This window comes from Sphaerodactylus townsendi, linkage group LG03 (assembly GCF_021028975.2).
Source record: "Sphaerodactylus townsendi isolate TG3544 linkage group LG03, MPM_Stown_v2.3, whole genome shotgun sequence".
In the NCBI taxonomy this organism is placed as follows: Eukaryota; Metazoa; Chordata; class Lepidosauria; order Squamata; family Sphaerodactylidae; genus Sphaerodactylus; species Sphaerodactylus townsendi.
In genome coordinates this window covers 16257554-16275592 of record NC_059427.1, presented here as the reverse complement: position 1 = coordinate 16275592, position 18039 = coordinate 16257554, and the positions used below count along the sequence as shown (strand labels likewise).

General features: G+C 53.7%; 1 protein-coding gene across 1 annotated transcript; it reads right to left on the bottom strand.

Annotated features, from left to right (window-relative positions):
- Window positions 1-2898: 2898 nt before the first annotated feature.
- On the bottom strand, window positions 2899-16056 carry LOC125427707 (alpha-tubulin N-acetyltransferase 1-like). Its single transcript, XM_048487258.1, has 8 exons — window positions 15924-16056; window positions 11907-11967; window positions 10238-10329; window positions 9079-9139; window positions 6772-6885; window positions 4287-4388; window positions 3969-4014; window positions 2899-3044 (listed from the first exon to the last, which is right to left on the bottom strand). The coding sequence occupies exons 1-8, from the start codon at window positions 16031-16033 to the stop codon at window positions 2899-2901; spliced, it is 732 nt and encodes a 243-aa protein (XP_048343215.1). The 5' UTR covers window positions 16034-16056.
- Between the last annotated feature and the right edge of the window lie 1983 nt (window positions 16057-18039).

Genomic DNA, 18039 nt, shown 5'->3' with positions numbered 1-18039 from the left:
CCCCCCCCACCCCCCCCCCCCCCCACCCCCCCCCCCCCCCACCCCCCCCCCCCCCCACCCCCCCCCCCCCCCACCCCCCCCCCCCCCCACCCCCCCCCCCCCCCACCCCCCCCCCCCCCCACCCCCCCCCCCCCCCACCCCCCCCCCCCCCCACCCCCCCCCCCCCCCACCCCCCCCCCCCCCCACCCCCCCCCCCCCCCACCCCCCCCCCCCCCCACCCCCCCCCCCCCCCACCCCCCCCCCCCCCCACCCCCCCCCCCCCCCACCCCCCCCCCCCCCCACCCCCCCCCCCCCCCACCCCCCCCCCCCCCCACCCCCCCCCCCCCCCACCCCCCCCCCCCCCCACCCCCCCCCCCCCCCACCCCCCCCCCCCCCCACCCCCCCCCCCCCCCACCCCCCCCCCCCCCCACCCCCCCCCCCCCCCACCCCCCCCCCCCCCCACCCCCCCCCCCCCCCACCCCCCCCCCCCCCCACCCCCCCCCCCCCCCACCCCCCCCCCCCCCCACCCCCCCCCCCCCCCACCCCCCCCCCCCCCCACCCCCCCCCCCCCCCACCCCCCCCCCCCCCCACCCCCCCCCCCCCCCACCCCCCCCCCCCCCCACCCCCCCCCCCCCCCACCCCCCCCCCCCCCCACCCCCCCCCCCCCCCACCCCCCCCCCCCCCCACCCCCCCCCCCCCCCACCCCCCCCCCCCCCCACCCCCCCCCCCCCCCACCCCCCCCCCCCCCCACCCCCCCCCCCCCCCACCCCCCCCCCCCCCCACCCCCCCCCCCCCCCACCCCCCCCCCCCCCCACCCCCCCCCCCCCCCACCCCCCCCCCCCCCCACCCCCCCCCCCCCCCACCCCCCCCCCCCCCCACCCCCCCCCCCCCCCACCCCCCCCCCCCCCCACCCCCCCCCCCCCCCACCCCCCCCCCCCCCCACCCCCCCCCCCCCCCACCCCCCCCCCCCCCCACCCCCCCCCCCCCCCACCCCCCCCCCCCCCCACCCCCCCCCCCCCCCACCCCCCCCCCCCCCCACCCCCCCCCCCCCCCACCCCCCCCCCCCCCCACCCCCCCCCCCCCCCACCCCCCCCCCCCCCCACCCCCCCCCCCCCCCACCCCCCCCCCCCCCCACCCCCCCCCCCCCCCACCCCCCCCCCCCCCCACCCCCCCCCCCCCCCACCCCCCCCCCCCCCCACCCCCCCCCCCCCCCACCCCCCCCCCCCCCCACCCCCCCCCCCCCCCACCCCCCCCCCCCCCCACCCCCCCCCCCCCCCACCCCCCCCCCCCCCCACCCCCCCCCCCCCCCACCCCCCCCCCCCCCCACCCCCCCCCCCCCCCACCCCCCCCCCCCCCCACCCCCCCCCCCCCCCACCCCCCCCCCCCCCCACCCCCCCCCCCCCCCACCCCCCCCCCCCCCCACCCCCCCCCCCCCCCACCCCCCCCCCCCCCCACCCCCCCCCCCCCCCACCCCCCCCCCCCCCCACCCCCCCCCCCCCCCACCCCCCCCCCCCCCCACCCCCCCCCCCCCCCACCCCCCCCCCCCCCCACCCCCCCCCCCCCCCACCCCCCCCCCCCCCCACCCCCCCCCCCCCCCACCCCCCCCCCCCCCCACCCCCCCCCCCCCCCACCCCCCCCCCCCCCCACCCCCCCCCCCCCCCACCCCCCCCCCCCCCCACCCCCCCCCCCCCCCACCCCCCCCCCCCCCCACCCCCCCCCCCCCCCACCCCCCCCCCCCCCCACCCCCCCCCCCCCCCACCCCCCCCCCCCCCCACCCCCCCCCCCCCCCACCCCCCCCCCCCCCCACCCCCCCCCCCCCCCACCCCCCCCCCCCCCCACCCCCCCCCCCCCCCACCCCCCCCCCCCCCCACCCCCCCCCCCCCCCACCCCCCCCCCCCCCCACCCCCCCCCCCCCCCACCCCCCCCCCCCCCCACCCCCCCCCCCCCCCACCCCCCCCCCCCCCCACCCCCCCCCCCCCCCACCCCCCCCCCCCCCCACCCCCCCCCCCCCCCACCCCCCCCCCCCCCCACCCCCCCCCCCCCCCACCCCCCCCCCCCCCCACCCCCCCCCCCCCCCACCCCCCCCCCCCCCCACCCCCCCCCCCCCCCACCCCCCCCCCCCCCCACCCCCCCCCCCCCCCACCCCCCCCCCCCCCCACCCCCCCCCCCCCCCACCCCCCCCCCCCCCCACCCCCCCCCCCCCCCACCCCCCCCCCCCCCCACCCCCCCCCCCCCCCACCCCCCCCCCCCCCCACCCCCCCCCCCCCCCACCCCCCCCCCCCCCCACCCCCCCCCCCCCCCACCCCCCCCCCCCCCCACCCCCCCCCCCCCCCACCCCCCCCCCCCCCCACCCCCCCCCCCCCCCACCCCCCCCCCCCCCCACCCCCCCCCCCCCCCACCCCCCCCCCCCCCCACCCCCCCCCCCCCCCACCCCCCCCCCCCCCCACCCCCCCCCCCCCCCCCCCCCCCCCCCCCCCCCCCCCCCCCCCCCCCACCCCCCCCCCCCCCCACCCCCCCCCCCCCACACCCCCCCACCCCCCCACCCCCCCCCCCCCCCCCCCACACACCACCCCCACCCCCCCCCCCCCCCCCCCCCCCCCCCCCCCACCCCCCACCACCCCCCCCCCCCCCCACCCCCCCCCCCACCGGCCCCACCCCCCCCCCCGCCCCCCTAGCCCCCCCCCCCCCCCACGCCACCCCCCCCCCACCCACACTGCCCCACCCCGGCCACCCCCCTCCCCCCCAACACCCCCCCCCCCACCCCCCCCCCCCCCCCCCCCCCCCCCCCCCCACCCCCCCCCACCCCCGCCCCCCCCACCAATTGGCCATGCTGGCAGGGGCTGATGGGAATTGTAGTCCATAACATCTGGAGTGCCAAAGGTTCGCCACCACTGGCCTAGGACCCACAGATGTAAAGGACTATCTCTTTCTTATAGGACCCCATGAACCAGCTGAAATCCTCACCCTGGCACCAACCACAGCCTGTCCACCTTCTTTCGTGGCACCCACTTTGTGGAACAAGATCCCCGAGGGGGTGGGAAGGGTGTCTTTAGAAACAGGAGATGCTACAAGGCCATTTTATTTGTTAACAGGGTACAGACTGCGGGCATCTTGTAGGGAGAGGGTTATCTGCAGTTTTTTTAATACATTTTAATTTGTAATGTTCTTGACTGGTTCTGTAAGTCATCTGGGACCACCAGGAAAAGCAATATATTAGTATATTACTGAAATAAAATTTAAATATGTTGTCGCTTTGTTCAGACCCAAGTGGGAAACCAAGTCCCATGTATAGCAGTAGGCCTAAATAAATAGGTTTGATTCAGTTAAGAACATAAGAAAGAGCCTGCTGGATCAGACCAGAGTCCATCTAGTCCACCTCTCTGCTACTCGCAGTGGCCCATCAGGTGCCTTTGGGAGCTCACATGCAGGAGGTGAAAGCAATGGCCTTCTGCTGCTGCTGCTCCCGATCACCTGGTCTATTAAGGCATTTGCAATCTCAGATCAAGGAGGATCAAGATTGGTAGCCATAGATTGACTTCTCCTCCATAAATCTATCCAAGCCCCTTTTAAAGCTATCCAGGTTAGTGGCCATCACCACCTCCTGTGGCAGCATATTCCAAACACCAATCACACGTTGCGTGAAGAAGTGTTTCAAAAGCAGCAAATATGAGGGCTATGTGAGTGCCATACAAGAAAAGGATTTCTCCCTAGAAGTTCACATTCTGTTCTGCTCAAGATTCAGAGCTTAACATAAACACAATTGCAAAATTGAGAATGATGTGCCACTAAAACTATAAGGTGCTGGAAGAAGATGGATCAGCTTCAGTATTACAAATGTATGCTAGCTCCCCTGCCTCTATTATATACCAATGGAGAAATAGACTAGCCTGCCTTAAAACAAGATCTCTCTATGCCTGAAGCACCCACACAGAATTGCACAACTTCAATCAAACGCAAATACACGAGGAGGTTTCATGTCACAGACTCACCATGCCGGTGGCTGAAAAAGCCCTGGAAAATCACAAAGTTGTTCACCTGAAAGAGAAAAAAGATCCAAACTGTTCCTAGCATCCTGCAAGGCACGAAAACAGCACTGTTCTCAAACCCAATCACGATGGCAACTGTTCTGGCACGCTTTCGCCAGAACTGTCTTTCTTCTGTTCCTGACTTGCCTTCAATAAAATCCTTTGAACCTCACAAGTGTTTTATTGCCTGGCAGGGGATTTGACACATATGTATATACTGCATTGTGACTACTGAAGAAATCCTTAAGGAGGGGCACCTCCATCGTGGAGGGAACAACTCACTTGGGGGATGGTCTCACAGAGGTTGTAGTGTTTCCGGAGGAAGCACAGGAGTTTCTCCGAGGGGCGGTCCACGGCCAACTGGTGGGGGTCCACTCGCTCCCGCTAAAGAAGAAGAAACAGAAGTGACAGTGATGATGCAGGCAAAGGCCTTGGCTTCCACAGGCCTATTTGTTGGCTCTCAAGGGGAACTGCTTGGCTGTAGTGAAACTGGATATTGGCTTTAATGGACCACCAGTCTGCTCCACTACGGACCACTTTCTGTTCACAGACTGCTATGTCTAGCTCAGGAGAGAAGACTGAAATACAGCAGATGTCACTACAGCATCCAATTTAAAAACCAGTGACAAATTTCTGCAAGCCCTAAAGGCAAGGGAACGGACAGAGGTACCCATGTTGCCTTCAAGGTTAGTTTTGGAGAAAGCGCTCTCTCCAGTTAGAGAAACTAGCTTTGTCAACAAAGATACACAAAGCTGCCTTATACCAGTTCAGACTATTAAAGTCAGTATTGTGTACTCCAACTATAAACAGCTTTCCGTTTCTCACGTAGAAGGTCTTTCACATAATCTAATACCTGACTATGTTACGTGGAGATGCCAAGGATTAAACCTGGAACCTTCTAGATATGAAGCAGATGTTCTATCTCTGACTCTCAATGTCTCTCCTAAGCACGGCAATTGACTACACATTCTATAAATCAGCAATAGCAGAACACTTGATAAACCAACCTGGAAACAGAATATTATTTGAAAACACAGAAATTCTGGACCACTCTGACAACCACTACGTCAGACTACACGGAGAAGCCATTGAAATTCACAAGCACATGGACAACTTCAACAGGAAGGAAGAAACCATGAAAATGAACAGAATTTGGCTGCCAGTGTTGAAAAACTCTAGAATCAAGACAGTGACTAATCAGCTCCACACAAACACAGGACAACTATAGACAATAGCAATCGAAGGAAACAAAGACCAGGATACTTCTATTCAGATGCATTCACCTATTGACCTTGCTATCTTCATTGTTACTCCCAGGCTACAGACTTCTTTGTGACTCACATACCAGGCTATTCTATTCAGAGGGCCTCACCTTTTGACCTCACAGTATATATACTCCACTTGCTTTCCATTCCTACTATCAGATCCTCTGAAGATGCCAGCCACAGATGCAGGCGAAACGTCAGGCGAGAATGCTGCTAGAACACGGCCATACAGCCCGGAAACCACACAGCACCCCAGTGACTACACCTTCCCCAGCCTGGAAGGAAACTAGTAGCAAACTGGTCTGTTACTAACTAGTGGCCAAGCCTTTTCTCTTGGAACCTGTGAAGGTGTGGCCGCTTGGGGCCTTGGCATAGCAGAGGCATTGTCTCTACAGGCTGTGCATCAACCAGTTCTAGGGGAAAGCAGCAGAGTGCCTTTCCCCATAGCTGTACCAAGAGCTTTTGCAAGTCCATACCAATCAGGTTAACTGAACACCCTGACTGTAAAACCACCCCCATTGGTTCTGTTCATCTAGAGCACCGTGAGCAGAACAGTTCTGGGACTCTGTAGCTGACTAGAGGCCACCTGTTAGATGGGATGAATTCATGCTCAGGATATCATTTCTTCTGAAGAGAGGACGTTTCGTGCCCAGTTTCTCAGTGCTCATCCTATCTGGAGTCCCAAAGACAACCTCTCCATTAATCTCATCATCATCAACCTTTTATTGGCATGAGTTTAAAATACAACAGAGAGGTTGAGGAGACTCAAGTTAAAATAAGTAGGTTCAGACATTTCCAGCAGTTAAAACAATAAATAAATAAACTAAAATCTGTGGCGAATCTGTTGTGCCAGTGCCAGGAATTTGGCAACGTCTAGGGATCTCTGAGGAGACTGATCACAAAGCAGATAGAAAGATTTGACCTTGTCTGATGAGTAGGCATAGTTCTCAGTATATGGGTCTATATATTGTCTTCTAGATGAAGCATATAGTTCGCAATCTAGGAGGATGTGCTCGATTGTTTCGATGGCTTTTTGTGAGCAGGGACACGTTCTTTGTTGGTATGGGATCTGGAGAAATCTGCCGCTCAGGACTGCTGAGGGTAGGACATTCAGTCGGGCTAGCATTAAGGTACGTCAGAGGTGCGGCGAAGATATATCGTAGCCCTTGGTAGCCCTTTCCTGAAGGGGGGAAGGTGGGAGCCCTTCATGTGCTGAGTAGAAAGCAGCTGGTTTTCAGCGTCAAGTAGCCTTAGCGACAGAAGTTTGACTATTCGCACTTCGTCCATGTTTATGAAGAAATCTAAAGCGAAGCCTAACGAATTAATTTTTTTCTTGATCAAAAGACTCCAAGTGGAGAGATAGGAATCTGAAAGCACCATTCATCTCATTAACTACTGAATCCCCCAGCCCAAGAATTTCTATCCTTCACCCAGCCAGGATACCATATTGGCAGGCACAGCTTGGGACTGAACAGCTCTGGGACAAGATTAGAAAGCAACACCTGCAACATGTAGTGGAAGAGCTCCTTGCCGAAGCCGTTCCTTTGGAGGGATTCATGAATGTAGAAGTCCAGGACGCACAGAGGTTCCACTTCGTTGTGAGCGCCGCGGCGGTCCTGAAAAGAGCAAAGGAGACTTGATGGACCAGTATTTGTGTGCAAACCTGAGCATGGAAAAACAAGACACACTTCTGTCTTTCTAAATGTGAACGGAGAGTCTGAACCACTTATAAAACCCTGCGTAATCCCATTTTTATCCCATCCTTCCACTGAGGAATTCGGTACAACATACATGTTTCCCCAGTAATGTGATGGTTTACAGCCCCATCCATGAGCCGAGCACCCAACCACGGCTCAAAAGAGGCTTCCCAGCAATGTGGGGAAATCAAACAGCCTCCCCACCACTGAGAAGCCTCAACGGGCTGCACCGGACTTATGCCGTAATGCTGGCAAAGGCCGAGATGGAGATGACTAACGTTGGTCCCTGCTCGGACCCCACTCCTGGCCCATCCCCACTATGCTGGCACAACATTCAGCACTGCGTTCCAGTAAGTGCCCAGGAGGGCAAATCCGCTGGTGCAATTCTGTCTAAAGCACACAATACTGTGAAAAGATCCCCTTAGTGTGTCCTTAAAGATGTGCCTGTCACTAAATTAAAAAGAAAAGTTGTTTTTACGCTCTGCTTTTCTCTACTTTTAAGGAGTCTCAAAGAAGCTTACAATCACCTTCTCTTCCCCTCCCAGTAACAGACACCTTGTGTGGCAAGTGGGGCTGAGAGAGTTCTGAGAGAACCGTGACTAGACCAAGGTCACCCAGCATAAGCATAAGCATGTTATTGTCATTGTGCACGCACATCGAAATTTACAGCAGCATTCCTCGATGCACACAATTTCAGACTCATACCCCATCCTCACTTTCCCCTTCCTCCACTCATCCCTACACAGCCCCAAACACATCAACACGAAGCCGCGGAGTTCAGCATCGCCACAGCTCTAGAGTAGAAGCTGTCTCTAAGCCTCTTTGTCCTAGTTTTGATAGACCTGTATCGTCTGCCAGATGGTAACAGTTCAAAAAGAGAGTGTGCTGGATGAGACGGGTCTCTCAGAATATTTTGGGCTTTCTTTCGGCTTTGGGAATTGTAGAGTTCTTCTAAGGAGGGGAGAGGGCAGCCGATAATCCTCTGTGCAGTAGTGATCACCCTTTGGAGCGCCTTCCTATCTGCCACTGTGCAACTGGAGAACCATACACAGATGCAGTAGGTTAAGACACTCTCTATAGCACAGCAGACTTCATGTGAAGGAGCGGGACATCAACCGTGGTTCTCCAGGTTAGAGTCTGCCATTTTTAACCACCACATAATGCTGACCCTTCTTCTGCCTACCACAAGCAGCTAAGTGTCGGCCAAGTTCACAGCCACTGTGGAGGAGCAGCCAGGCAGGCCTATTTTCTCCCCGGCCACATATTTACACAGCCTCTTGAACATTAAGTGTTCCACTCTGGGAGCCTGCCGTCTGGACTGCTGAATGGATTCCAGGGATATTGCCGGACACAGAGAGCAACATTCCTCCATTAAGCTTAGTGTCTTGGATGGATGTGCATTAGCAAGGCTGGGCGGCCAGGCCTCGACTCTAAGCGGATGAGTCCAGTGGTGGGATTCAAAAAATTTAGTAACAGGTTCCCATGGTGGTTGGATTCAAACAGTGACGTAGCGCCAATGGGGCTGGGCACAACAGGGGCGTGGACAGGCATTCCAGGGGTGGGGCATTAATAATTTCTCTGTTACTGTAAAAAACTCTTACTGTAAAAAAAAAGTTCCTAATTTCCAGCTGGAATCTTTCTGTCCATAATTTAAACTCATTATAGCAAGTCCTATCGTCTACTGCCAACAGAAACAACTACTTCTCCTCTAATTGACGGCCTGTCAAATACTTAATACTTTCAAATACTTAATTTTGTTTCTAGAAATCAAAAGAGGGATACTTTCCTTAAACCAGGAACTTTACCATATTTCTAAAACATGTTTCTAAAACAGCCCAACAGGGAGAATTATCCCGTTTTCTACCTTCGCTAACCAGCCACATAGGAAACAACAGGACTTGATGATTTTTGGACCTAATGGAATTTCTAACGGAAAAGCAGAATCAATTAGCAACCCCCTCTCGGCACACACCAATAATTAGTAACCCACTCTCGGGAACTGGTGAGAACCTGCTGGATCCCACCTCTGGATGAGTCTCAACCTTGCTCTCCTCAGTCAAGGACAGAGGCAGCCTCTTTCCCGACAAAGGCAAACTGTCCAATGCAACTCACCAGTACAAAGAGCTTTTTGTATCCGACCTTGAGGAAGCCAATCACAACCCCCTTCCCGGTTCTGGAAGCAAAGAAACAAACAAAATGACCCAATGAGGTCAGGGAGCTCTACGAGGGTCTACACCCAGCCCATTCAATGAGGAAAAAATGGCAGTTTGACCTCAAATTTTCAGAAGTTTATAAATTTGTGCAGGAATGAGATCAGGAGCCCAGCCCAGGAGCGAGTTAGTTAGTTAGTTAGTTAGTTAGTTAGTTAGTTAGTTAGTTAGTTAGTTAGTTAGTTAAATTTATAGGCCGCCTCATCCCCAAAGGGCTCGAGGCGGCTCCCAACACGGCTGTTTCCAACAGCAAATTGATACAGCATAAAATGTAACTCATTAAAACTCAGCAGCAATTAATAGCAATCATAAATAAATTAGAAGAACAAGATTGTGTAGATCACATAAGAACATAAGAACATAAGAACAAGCCAGCTGGATCAGACCAAAGTCCATCTAGTCCAGCTCTCTGCTACTCGCAGTGGCCCACCAGGTGCCTTTGGGAGCTCACATGTAGGATGTGAACGCAATGGCCTTCTGCGGCTGTTGCTCCCGATCACCTGGTCTGTTAAGGCATTTGCAATCTCAGATCAAGGAGGATCAAGATTGGTAGCCATAGATCAACTTCTCCTCCATAAATCTGTCCAAGCCCCTTTTAAAGCTATCCAGGTTAGTGGCCATAACATATACACAGGCGCCCGATCTAAAAGGCCAAAGAAAAGAAAAAAGAAGGAGGAAAGGGAGGAGATAGGCAGGGCCCGAGGTGGAATTAGGGCCCAACCAAGGTGTTCACTCATGAACACAGCTGAGTGAAGGAAAGAAGCACAACAATGATTCAGCCAGCAACTGTGGGGAGGGGTAAGAATTTTTCTCTTTGGAGGTCTTGCTGGACTTTCAGACTTCCCCTCCCATGTCTCCATCTCTTGTCACCACAAGATATTTCTTTGAAATAAGGAATCCTGACGTGGCAGGGACTACCAGGTTCTCTGAAATCGCTTCCGTGGTAACGAAGGCCAAGTAACCTTCTAGGCGAGCAAAGTTTCCCCTTGCTGCGCCAAAAAATATTCTTCCCCCGCCCTCCCCTGCCATTAAAATCCAACTCCTCCAGTAGTCATACTCACGTTTTTACTTCATTGTCCTTCAGGATATAGAGAACGTGGCGGTTGGTTTGCATCCGCGAGGCACTGGTAATTGGTGTTGGCAGATTCTGGGCCTAAAATCAAAAAGATCTGAGTTTCTAAAACCCAAGCGGTTGGGGCAAGATAGACACTTGAAGGTTAAGAGGCAAAACTAATGTGTGGATTCGAACATGCATTTCCCGGGAAGCTAAGATCCTCTCTTTTCTTTCTCACAGAGCTAAAACATATCCCTGCACTGAAAGACATTCTATATCCCTTCCCTTGATCTGACGTAACAGGTGAAACACAGTCCTCCAACTACAGACCCAAACTAAAATTGCCTTTTTGGCTGGCTGCCTGTAACTGTAAGTGTTAAGGTAACTCTGTAAAATTTCCGGCAAACCAAAATATACAGCTCATCGCCTGTGTGGGGTTTAGTGGGCCACGGATAAGGCAGCAGACTCTCTCACACATGATCAAGACTCTCACACAACCACAGGGCCTGGACTTTTCTTTCAACAGACTGAAATTGCACTGTGGAATACCAAGGCAGACTGAAATTGCACTGTGGAATACCAAGTGCAGAGAAGGGCAATGAGGATGATTGAGGGACTGGAGCATCTTCCTTATGAGGAGAGGTTGCAGCGTTTGGGACTCTTTAGTTTGGAGAGGAGACGTCTGAGGGGGGATATGATTGAAGTCTATAAAATTATGCATGGGGTAGAAAATGTTGACAGAGAGAAATTTTTTCTCTCTTTCTCACAATACTAGAACCAGGGGGCATGCATTGAAAATGCTGGGGGGAAGAATTCGGACTAATAAAAGGAAACACTTCTTCACGCAACGTGTGATTGGTGTTTGGAATATGCTGCCACAGGAGGTGGTGATGGCCACTAACCTGGATAGCTTTAAAAGGGGCTTGGACAGATTTATGGAGGAGAAGTCGATTTATGGCTACCAATCTTGCTCCTCCTTGATCTCTTAACAATCCAGGTGCTCGGGAGCAACAGCCGCAGAAGGCCATTGCTTTCTCATCCTGCACGTGAGCTCCCAAAGGCACCTGGTGGGCCACTGCGAGTAGCAGAGAGCTGGACTAGATGGACTCTGGTCTGATCCAGTTGGCTTGCTCTTATGTTCTTACTTTCCAAACTATAGTCTCTTGTATTTCTATATAGCGAAACATAACCTTAAAAGCTCACACTGGACTTGCCTTTGGTTTTTACTCCCCTGTAAATCACCTCATGATCACCGTTGTCTTTCCTTCCTCACACTCGTCGGTACTCACAGATGAGCCAGTATTAAAATTCAGACCACCACAAATCCAGCATTAACAACTGAGTTTTAAAAACCCACCTACTGCTTATTCTGTTTCCTGACTGATGGAGATGCATTAGCACTAGGATCCTCCATCTAAATATGTTTCCCTTGACAAAATGGTTGAGTCCCTGATATATCCAGTTAAATTGATCTCAAGTGGCAAAAAGCTGAAAGCTCATGGAGTTGCTGTCAGTCAGAGAACAGAATATTAGGCTAAATGCTTCTACAGTCAGGCTCAGTAGGACGGAGCTTCACGTGACTCTCAGACTGCAGAAGCGGCTCCATCTGTCCCACCTCCTCAGAGAATCCAACCCCCTTCCCTTGTCAACCTCCAGTCCAAAATGCCGAGGCTTACCTTGGCAGAGGCCTTGCCCATCTCATCGATGATCGTCATGAGCTGCTGCTGCAGATCGACTCTAGACACAAGAAAACAAGCCACCAAAATTGAACTGCAATGCAAACATGCAGCAGGAGGTTAACCAGACTTTGAGGAAAGTCTGACGCTTTGTAGACACCGCTGAGTCAGAAGAACACTTGGACACTGGGGCCCAATCCTGTGTCGGTTGTTACACAGAACTAAACCTCCTGATGCCTTCTGAACTTAGTCTCAAGTGAGTGTGGAGAGGACCACAGCCTAATAGCATGGCTCCAACTGCTAGAGCAGTGATGGCGAACCTTTTCGAGACTGAGTGCCTGAAGTGCAACCCAAAACCCACTTATTCATCGTAAAGTGCCAACACGGCAATTTAACCTGAATACTGAGGTTTTAGTTTAGAAAAAACGGTTGGCTCCGAGGCGTGAGTTACTCGGGAGTAAACTTGGTGGTAGTCGGTGTCTTTGCTTTGAAGCAACCATGCAACTCGTCCAACGGGTGAATCACGACCCTAAGAGGGTTTACTCAGAAGCAAGCCCCATTGCCAGCAACCGAGCTTACTCCCAGGTAAAGGATCACGCTTTAGTTCTTCGCATGAAAATCAGTGGGTTTTAACAGCGCTTAACAGGGTTACCTACACTGCTTCCCCAAAACTAGGTCTTAGGTTTACTGCTAGTAATCGAGCCCAGAGGCCGAGGCCAGCCTAGATGTGTGGGGTGGGGTGGGGTGGTGGAGCAACTCTGTTTGCGCGTGCCCATAGAGAGGGCTCTAAGTGCCACCTCTGGCACCCGTGCCATAGGTTCGCCACCACTGATCTAGGATACATCTAAGATATGGTGCATGTATCTGTAAGCATACACGAAAGGGGTCAACCAACCTTCACATCAAAGTGAAAGAGGCAAGAGATGTTTCAAGGGCTTGTGAAAGTGATTATGAAGGACGCAGAGCTTCCCCTCCCCCACCCTCCCACCCCCATTATCCTGAGCTTCCTGGAGACTGTTTTCAGAAAGCGATGTTCTCTCTGCTTTAGCCACTAGATGCTGCTCTTCCTCCACCAATGTGCTCAGGATTCCTGCCTTCCAGCCTTTCCCACAACATTCATGTCTTCCTTTCACGCCTAGGCACAGAAGCCAAGAATTCTTTTCAGAAGACAAAAATAGTAGGAAGGATCTTTCTGATGCCTCAGCCACATGGAACAACCGGGTGACTCCTCTCCTGTGCCCCCACCTCCCATCACCAGCAGTTATAGAGCCACAATGTCACAGCCTCGGGGAAAGCAAATCACATTAGGTTAGAACTGGAGACAACTGAGCACATCTCAGCAAAGAGCTGGGCAGAACAAAAATAAAATGTCACAAAAACAAAGCCGTTGAAAGGTGCCTCGTGTCATTTCACACTGGAAAGCGAAGAGGTCCAACCAGGATAAGGAGGAGGGATTGCCTGGGACCTGTTTCACTCATAGGTCCAAGCAATTCCAAGCAAGTGAGGTATCTGATTAACGCTCACAGAGGTGACAGCAATATCGGCTGAAACTGCATATAATGAACTGTCCCTTTTAATATTTTCTGATAGCGGTTTTCCAATCACATTCCAAAGGATCACAGGATATCTCTGCCCATTTGTCAAAAATTCATAATTGGGAAGGTTGGTAATTTATTTACTCCATTTATACCTTCCCATTCTCTGCAAGGAGCACTCAAAATGGCCTACGATGTTCCTCATTCCTCTATTTTATCCTCACAAAAATCCTGTGGGGGAGGTTAGGCTGAAAATATGTGACTGGCCCAAGGTTGCGCAGCAAGCATCGGACCCGAGTCTCCCAGATCCTACTCCAACACTCCAACCTCAAGTACGAAAGGTAGCAAGTTCAACATTCCATCCTGAACATAAGAACATAAGAACTAGCCTGCTGGATCAGACCAGAGTTCATCTAGTCCAGCATTCTGCTACTCGCAGTGGCCCACCAGGTGCTTTTGGGAGCTCACATGCAGGAGGTGAAAGCAATGGCCTTCTGCTGCTGCTGCTGCTCCTGAGCACCTGGTCTGTTAAGGCATTTGCAATCTGAGATCAAGGAGGATCAAGATTGGTAGCCATAGATTGACTTCTCCTCCATAAATCTGTCCAAGCCCTTTTTAAAGCTATCCAGGTTAGTGGCCATCACCACCTCCTGTGGTAGCATATTCCAAACACCAATCACACGTTGCGTGAAGAAGTGTTTCCTTTTATTAGTCCTAATTTTTCCCCCCAGCATTTTCAATGAATGCCCCCTGGTTCTAGTCCCTTGCTTAATCCTGACCCCTGTAATACACACCCACAGGAAACCACATACTAATCTCTGCTAACAAAAAAACGACCGGGGGGGGGGGGGCGGCAATGGTGCTTAAAAGCATTCTACATTCACAGAACATGCTCCAAGGTTCCGTTCAGTACATAACGCTGCGCAGAAGTGTCCTGCCAGGCAACTCAGTACAGAAATGGTCCCTTGAAAGTTTGAGGTAGAGGCTGCTGCTGTCAACACGAACATGTTCTCATGAGCTATGCTACTGGCCAAGAAATTGACCCAATATAGCATTAGGGGAGTGTTCTACAGTGATGAGATACAAGTAATTATCACTGATCCACCCCATAAAACAATGGCCAGGTTGGCTGTTTTAGCAGATTTGAAACTAAACATCCAACAACAATGGCAGTGTGCACATGCCATAACACAGCAGCAGTGGCGTAGGAGGTTAAGAGCTCGTGTATCTAATCTGGAGGAACCGGGCTTGATTCCCGGCTCTGCCGCCTAAGCTGTGGAGGCTGATCTGGGGAATTCAGATTAGCCTGGGCACTCCCACACACGCCAGCTGGGTGGCCTTGGGCTAGTCACAGCTTCTCGGAGCTCTCTCAGCCCCACCTACCTCACAGGCTGTTTGTTGTGAGGGGGGAAGGGCAAGGAGATTGTCAGCCCCTTTGAGTCTCCTGCAGGAGAGAAAGGAGGGGATATAAATCCAAACTCTTCTTCTTCTTCTATCTGTACTACATATCAAACAGAGTCAAAGAGCAAGAAAAGCAGGCTCTGCAACTGAAGATGCTGACATTTGAACACTTGCTTAATTAACCTAAGCACTTTAGTATCTTCACTGTATTCAAATCATTCCCGAGAGGCAAATAACAGCTCAGGCAGTGATGTGCTCAAAGACATCTAATTAACTGCAGGTTCAATCCAGATTTTCCAGCTCTACCCACGGACTTAAATATGAGAAGCAAGAGCAGCTGCTAATTTACACACAAATGCACCGTACAATGGTTTGGGGACATTATTCGTTTTATCTCATCCTTCTGTCAATGAGTCCAAGGGTGCGTGCAAAGAAGCAAGTGCCCCTTCACCAAAAAAAAGGTCAGTTAGGGGGAGTATCTGGTCCAAAGCCACCCAGGGAGTTTCAAGACTGAGTGGACATTTGAAACAAAGCCGGTCCGGTTTTAAACCAACACGTCCCAGACAGCAGGTTTGGGTGGGGGGATATAAATGGTGATACGGATAAATGTGAAAAAGATCTCCCATAATGATACTTCTAGATGGCAGCTGTTCTAGGCTCCCACCACCAAAATAAAATAGCAGCGCTTGGAATATTCACAACACTCATTCCAGGATAAAGATGTTGCGAGTCAGGGGTATGGGAGTTTATGCTGGAATCCGTGCAGGGAGTCACACCGGTGGCAGAACAATCCAGCCAGGACATTCCACAAGCCACACCACATTCCACAGTGGGAACAGCTGCTGCCCAGCACGCTCACACTTCTGGTGGGTGTTGCCAGCAACACAAGCGAGAGCTCTGGAAGTGGGTTTGCAGTGATATGCACGCCTATGCAAGAGACAACTCTCTCCCATCATGCTCTGAGACAATAGACACGAAGGCAACTATTGTCCATCATGCAGGGGGGCTTGGGAGATAGCAAACCAATGCTGCTGCTGCTGGGTCATTGGCTTGATGGGAGGCGGGCCGTTGCTGTGGTTACCTGTGAGTCGTGGCGAATCCGGGCCCCCGTCGCCCGGGTGGTCGCAAGTGCTGATCCACAGTCGTGATCCGCTCCCCGAATATCGCATCCACATCGAAAGGGAACTCCATGATCCCGGCATCCGGGTCCTTTCTTTCCCCACCCCACGCCCTTCGCGTGGACTTCCGCCTAGCAACCGAGGGGCGAGGCAAGCCGCTTCTCCGAGCGTTCGGCCCTGCCCTTAGCAACGGGACCCGCTCTCCGTTCTGTTGCCAGGCTCGACCTGGCAACCGGATGCCCCTCCTCAGCGTTCCTGGAATCTATATGGGATTGTGCATCTCTAGGTGTCATAGTGGGCGTGGCAGCCTCTCTAGATCAAGGACGGAGCCAAATTGGAAGAATCCTATTAAAGCTGCATATTTATTCAGATGTAAGTCCTCCTGAATTCAGTAAAGATTACTCCCACCTAAATGGAGGACTGCAACCAACTCAGGGGGACTTACTGCTGAGTAAGCATGCATAGAGATTGTGCTGCACAAAGAATAACTATAAACCACCAATATCTTGTTGCTTCTCACCGACTTCAGAGCTCTGATCTATCAAATAAAAACAGTACTCCTCCTATACAATGTTCCCATTGTCTGGTTGAGTTCGCATCTCAGCAACGTGAAACTCGGCAGCTCACCTATGTCTCATATTATTAAATTCCTTTTTCAGTTTAGGTGACGTTATTTAGCATAGAGCAGGGGTAGAGATCAAATTTAGGTTTGGAAACGTCCCACCCCAATATTTTGCACTTTTGCTCAGAGGTAAGTCATCTTGTATTCCATGTGACTTGCTCCAAGATAACTGTGTGACTCTATTGATCTTCAGTAGAACAGGTAGATATGAGTCCCTTACCACCCTAGGGACCAACAAGTATTGTGGTATGAGCTTTCAAGGGTCAAAGCTCCATTCATCAAATGTGTGGAGGAATGCAGGCTGTGTAGCACACTTACGTTTTTTTTAAAAGTGTATAGAGGATTGCACCAAGTAGAGTACTATCATAAAACTAACAGTAAAATCTGTCAAACACAAAACACATCAAACTTCAAAAGTAATAAAAATCACACCAAAGCCCTGAGCCCAGCTTTGGTCGGGAGGGCGTGGTACTAAATGTAATAAATAATAATCTCCTTTCAGGAGCTTCTTTTAACTTGAGAGCAAAACAAGAAAGGGCTCTGAGAATGGGGATAAATTCTGATCAGTGATTTAAATGCCACTCCCATTTTACTATGGCAGTTTGCCCAGAAGATTATCTGATTCTCACAATTATTCCCACAACTATAAACAGCAAGAAACAAACAGACTAGGCAACTTAGAGTATTAGACAAAGAATTCATGTGAGACACAGCTTCCAAATGCAAATGTTGCCTCTTAGCCCTGTTAAGGTTTTTTTAAGACTGGCTTGGGACAGTCCATTTGGAATGAAGAACAGCCAATTAAACGGTGGCAGGAGCATGTAATAGAAGGAGGAGGAGGAGGAGGAGGAGGAGGAGTTTGGATTTATATCCCCCCTTTCTCTTATGTAGGAGACTCAAAGGGGCTTACAATCTCCTTGCCCTTCCCCCCTCACAACAAACACCCTGTGAGGTAGGTGGGGCTGAGAGAGCTTTGAGAAGCTGTGACTAGCCCAAGGTCACCCAGCTGGCGTGTGTGGGAGTGTACAGGCTAATCTGAATTCCCCAGATAAGCCTCCACAGCTCAGGCGGCAGAGCTGGGAATCAAACCCGGTTCCTCCAGATTAGATACATGAGCTCTTAACCTCCGATGCCACTGCTGCTCCTGGAGAGTCTGTACTTTGGAATTGTTTTGACTGGGGAACAGCCATAAACAACCAATTCAGGGATAAGCGCTGTTTAGGACCTCATTCTCAGGGAACTGTTCTTTGGACTGCAGCTTTTCAGTGCCATCCAACACAGAGTGACATTCTTGTAAGTCCATTGAAGTCACTAGATGGGCAGTTCTGTTAATGATTCAAGTCCATTCCATTAAAAGGACAGGCATGGAGAAAGATTTATTATGCCTTAGCCTCAGACTCATTTTTCATTAAGCATATTGCTTGTATAACCAGCCTGATCGAGTTTTGTGTAATTCA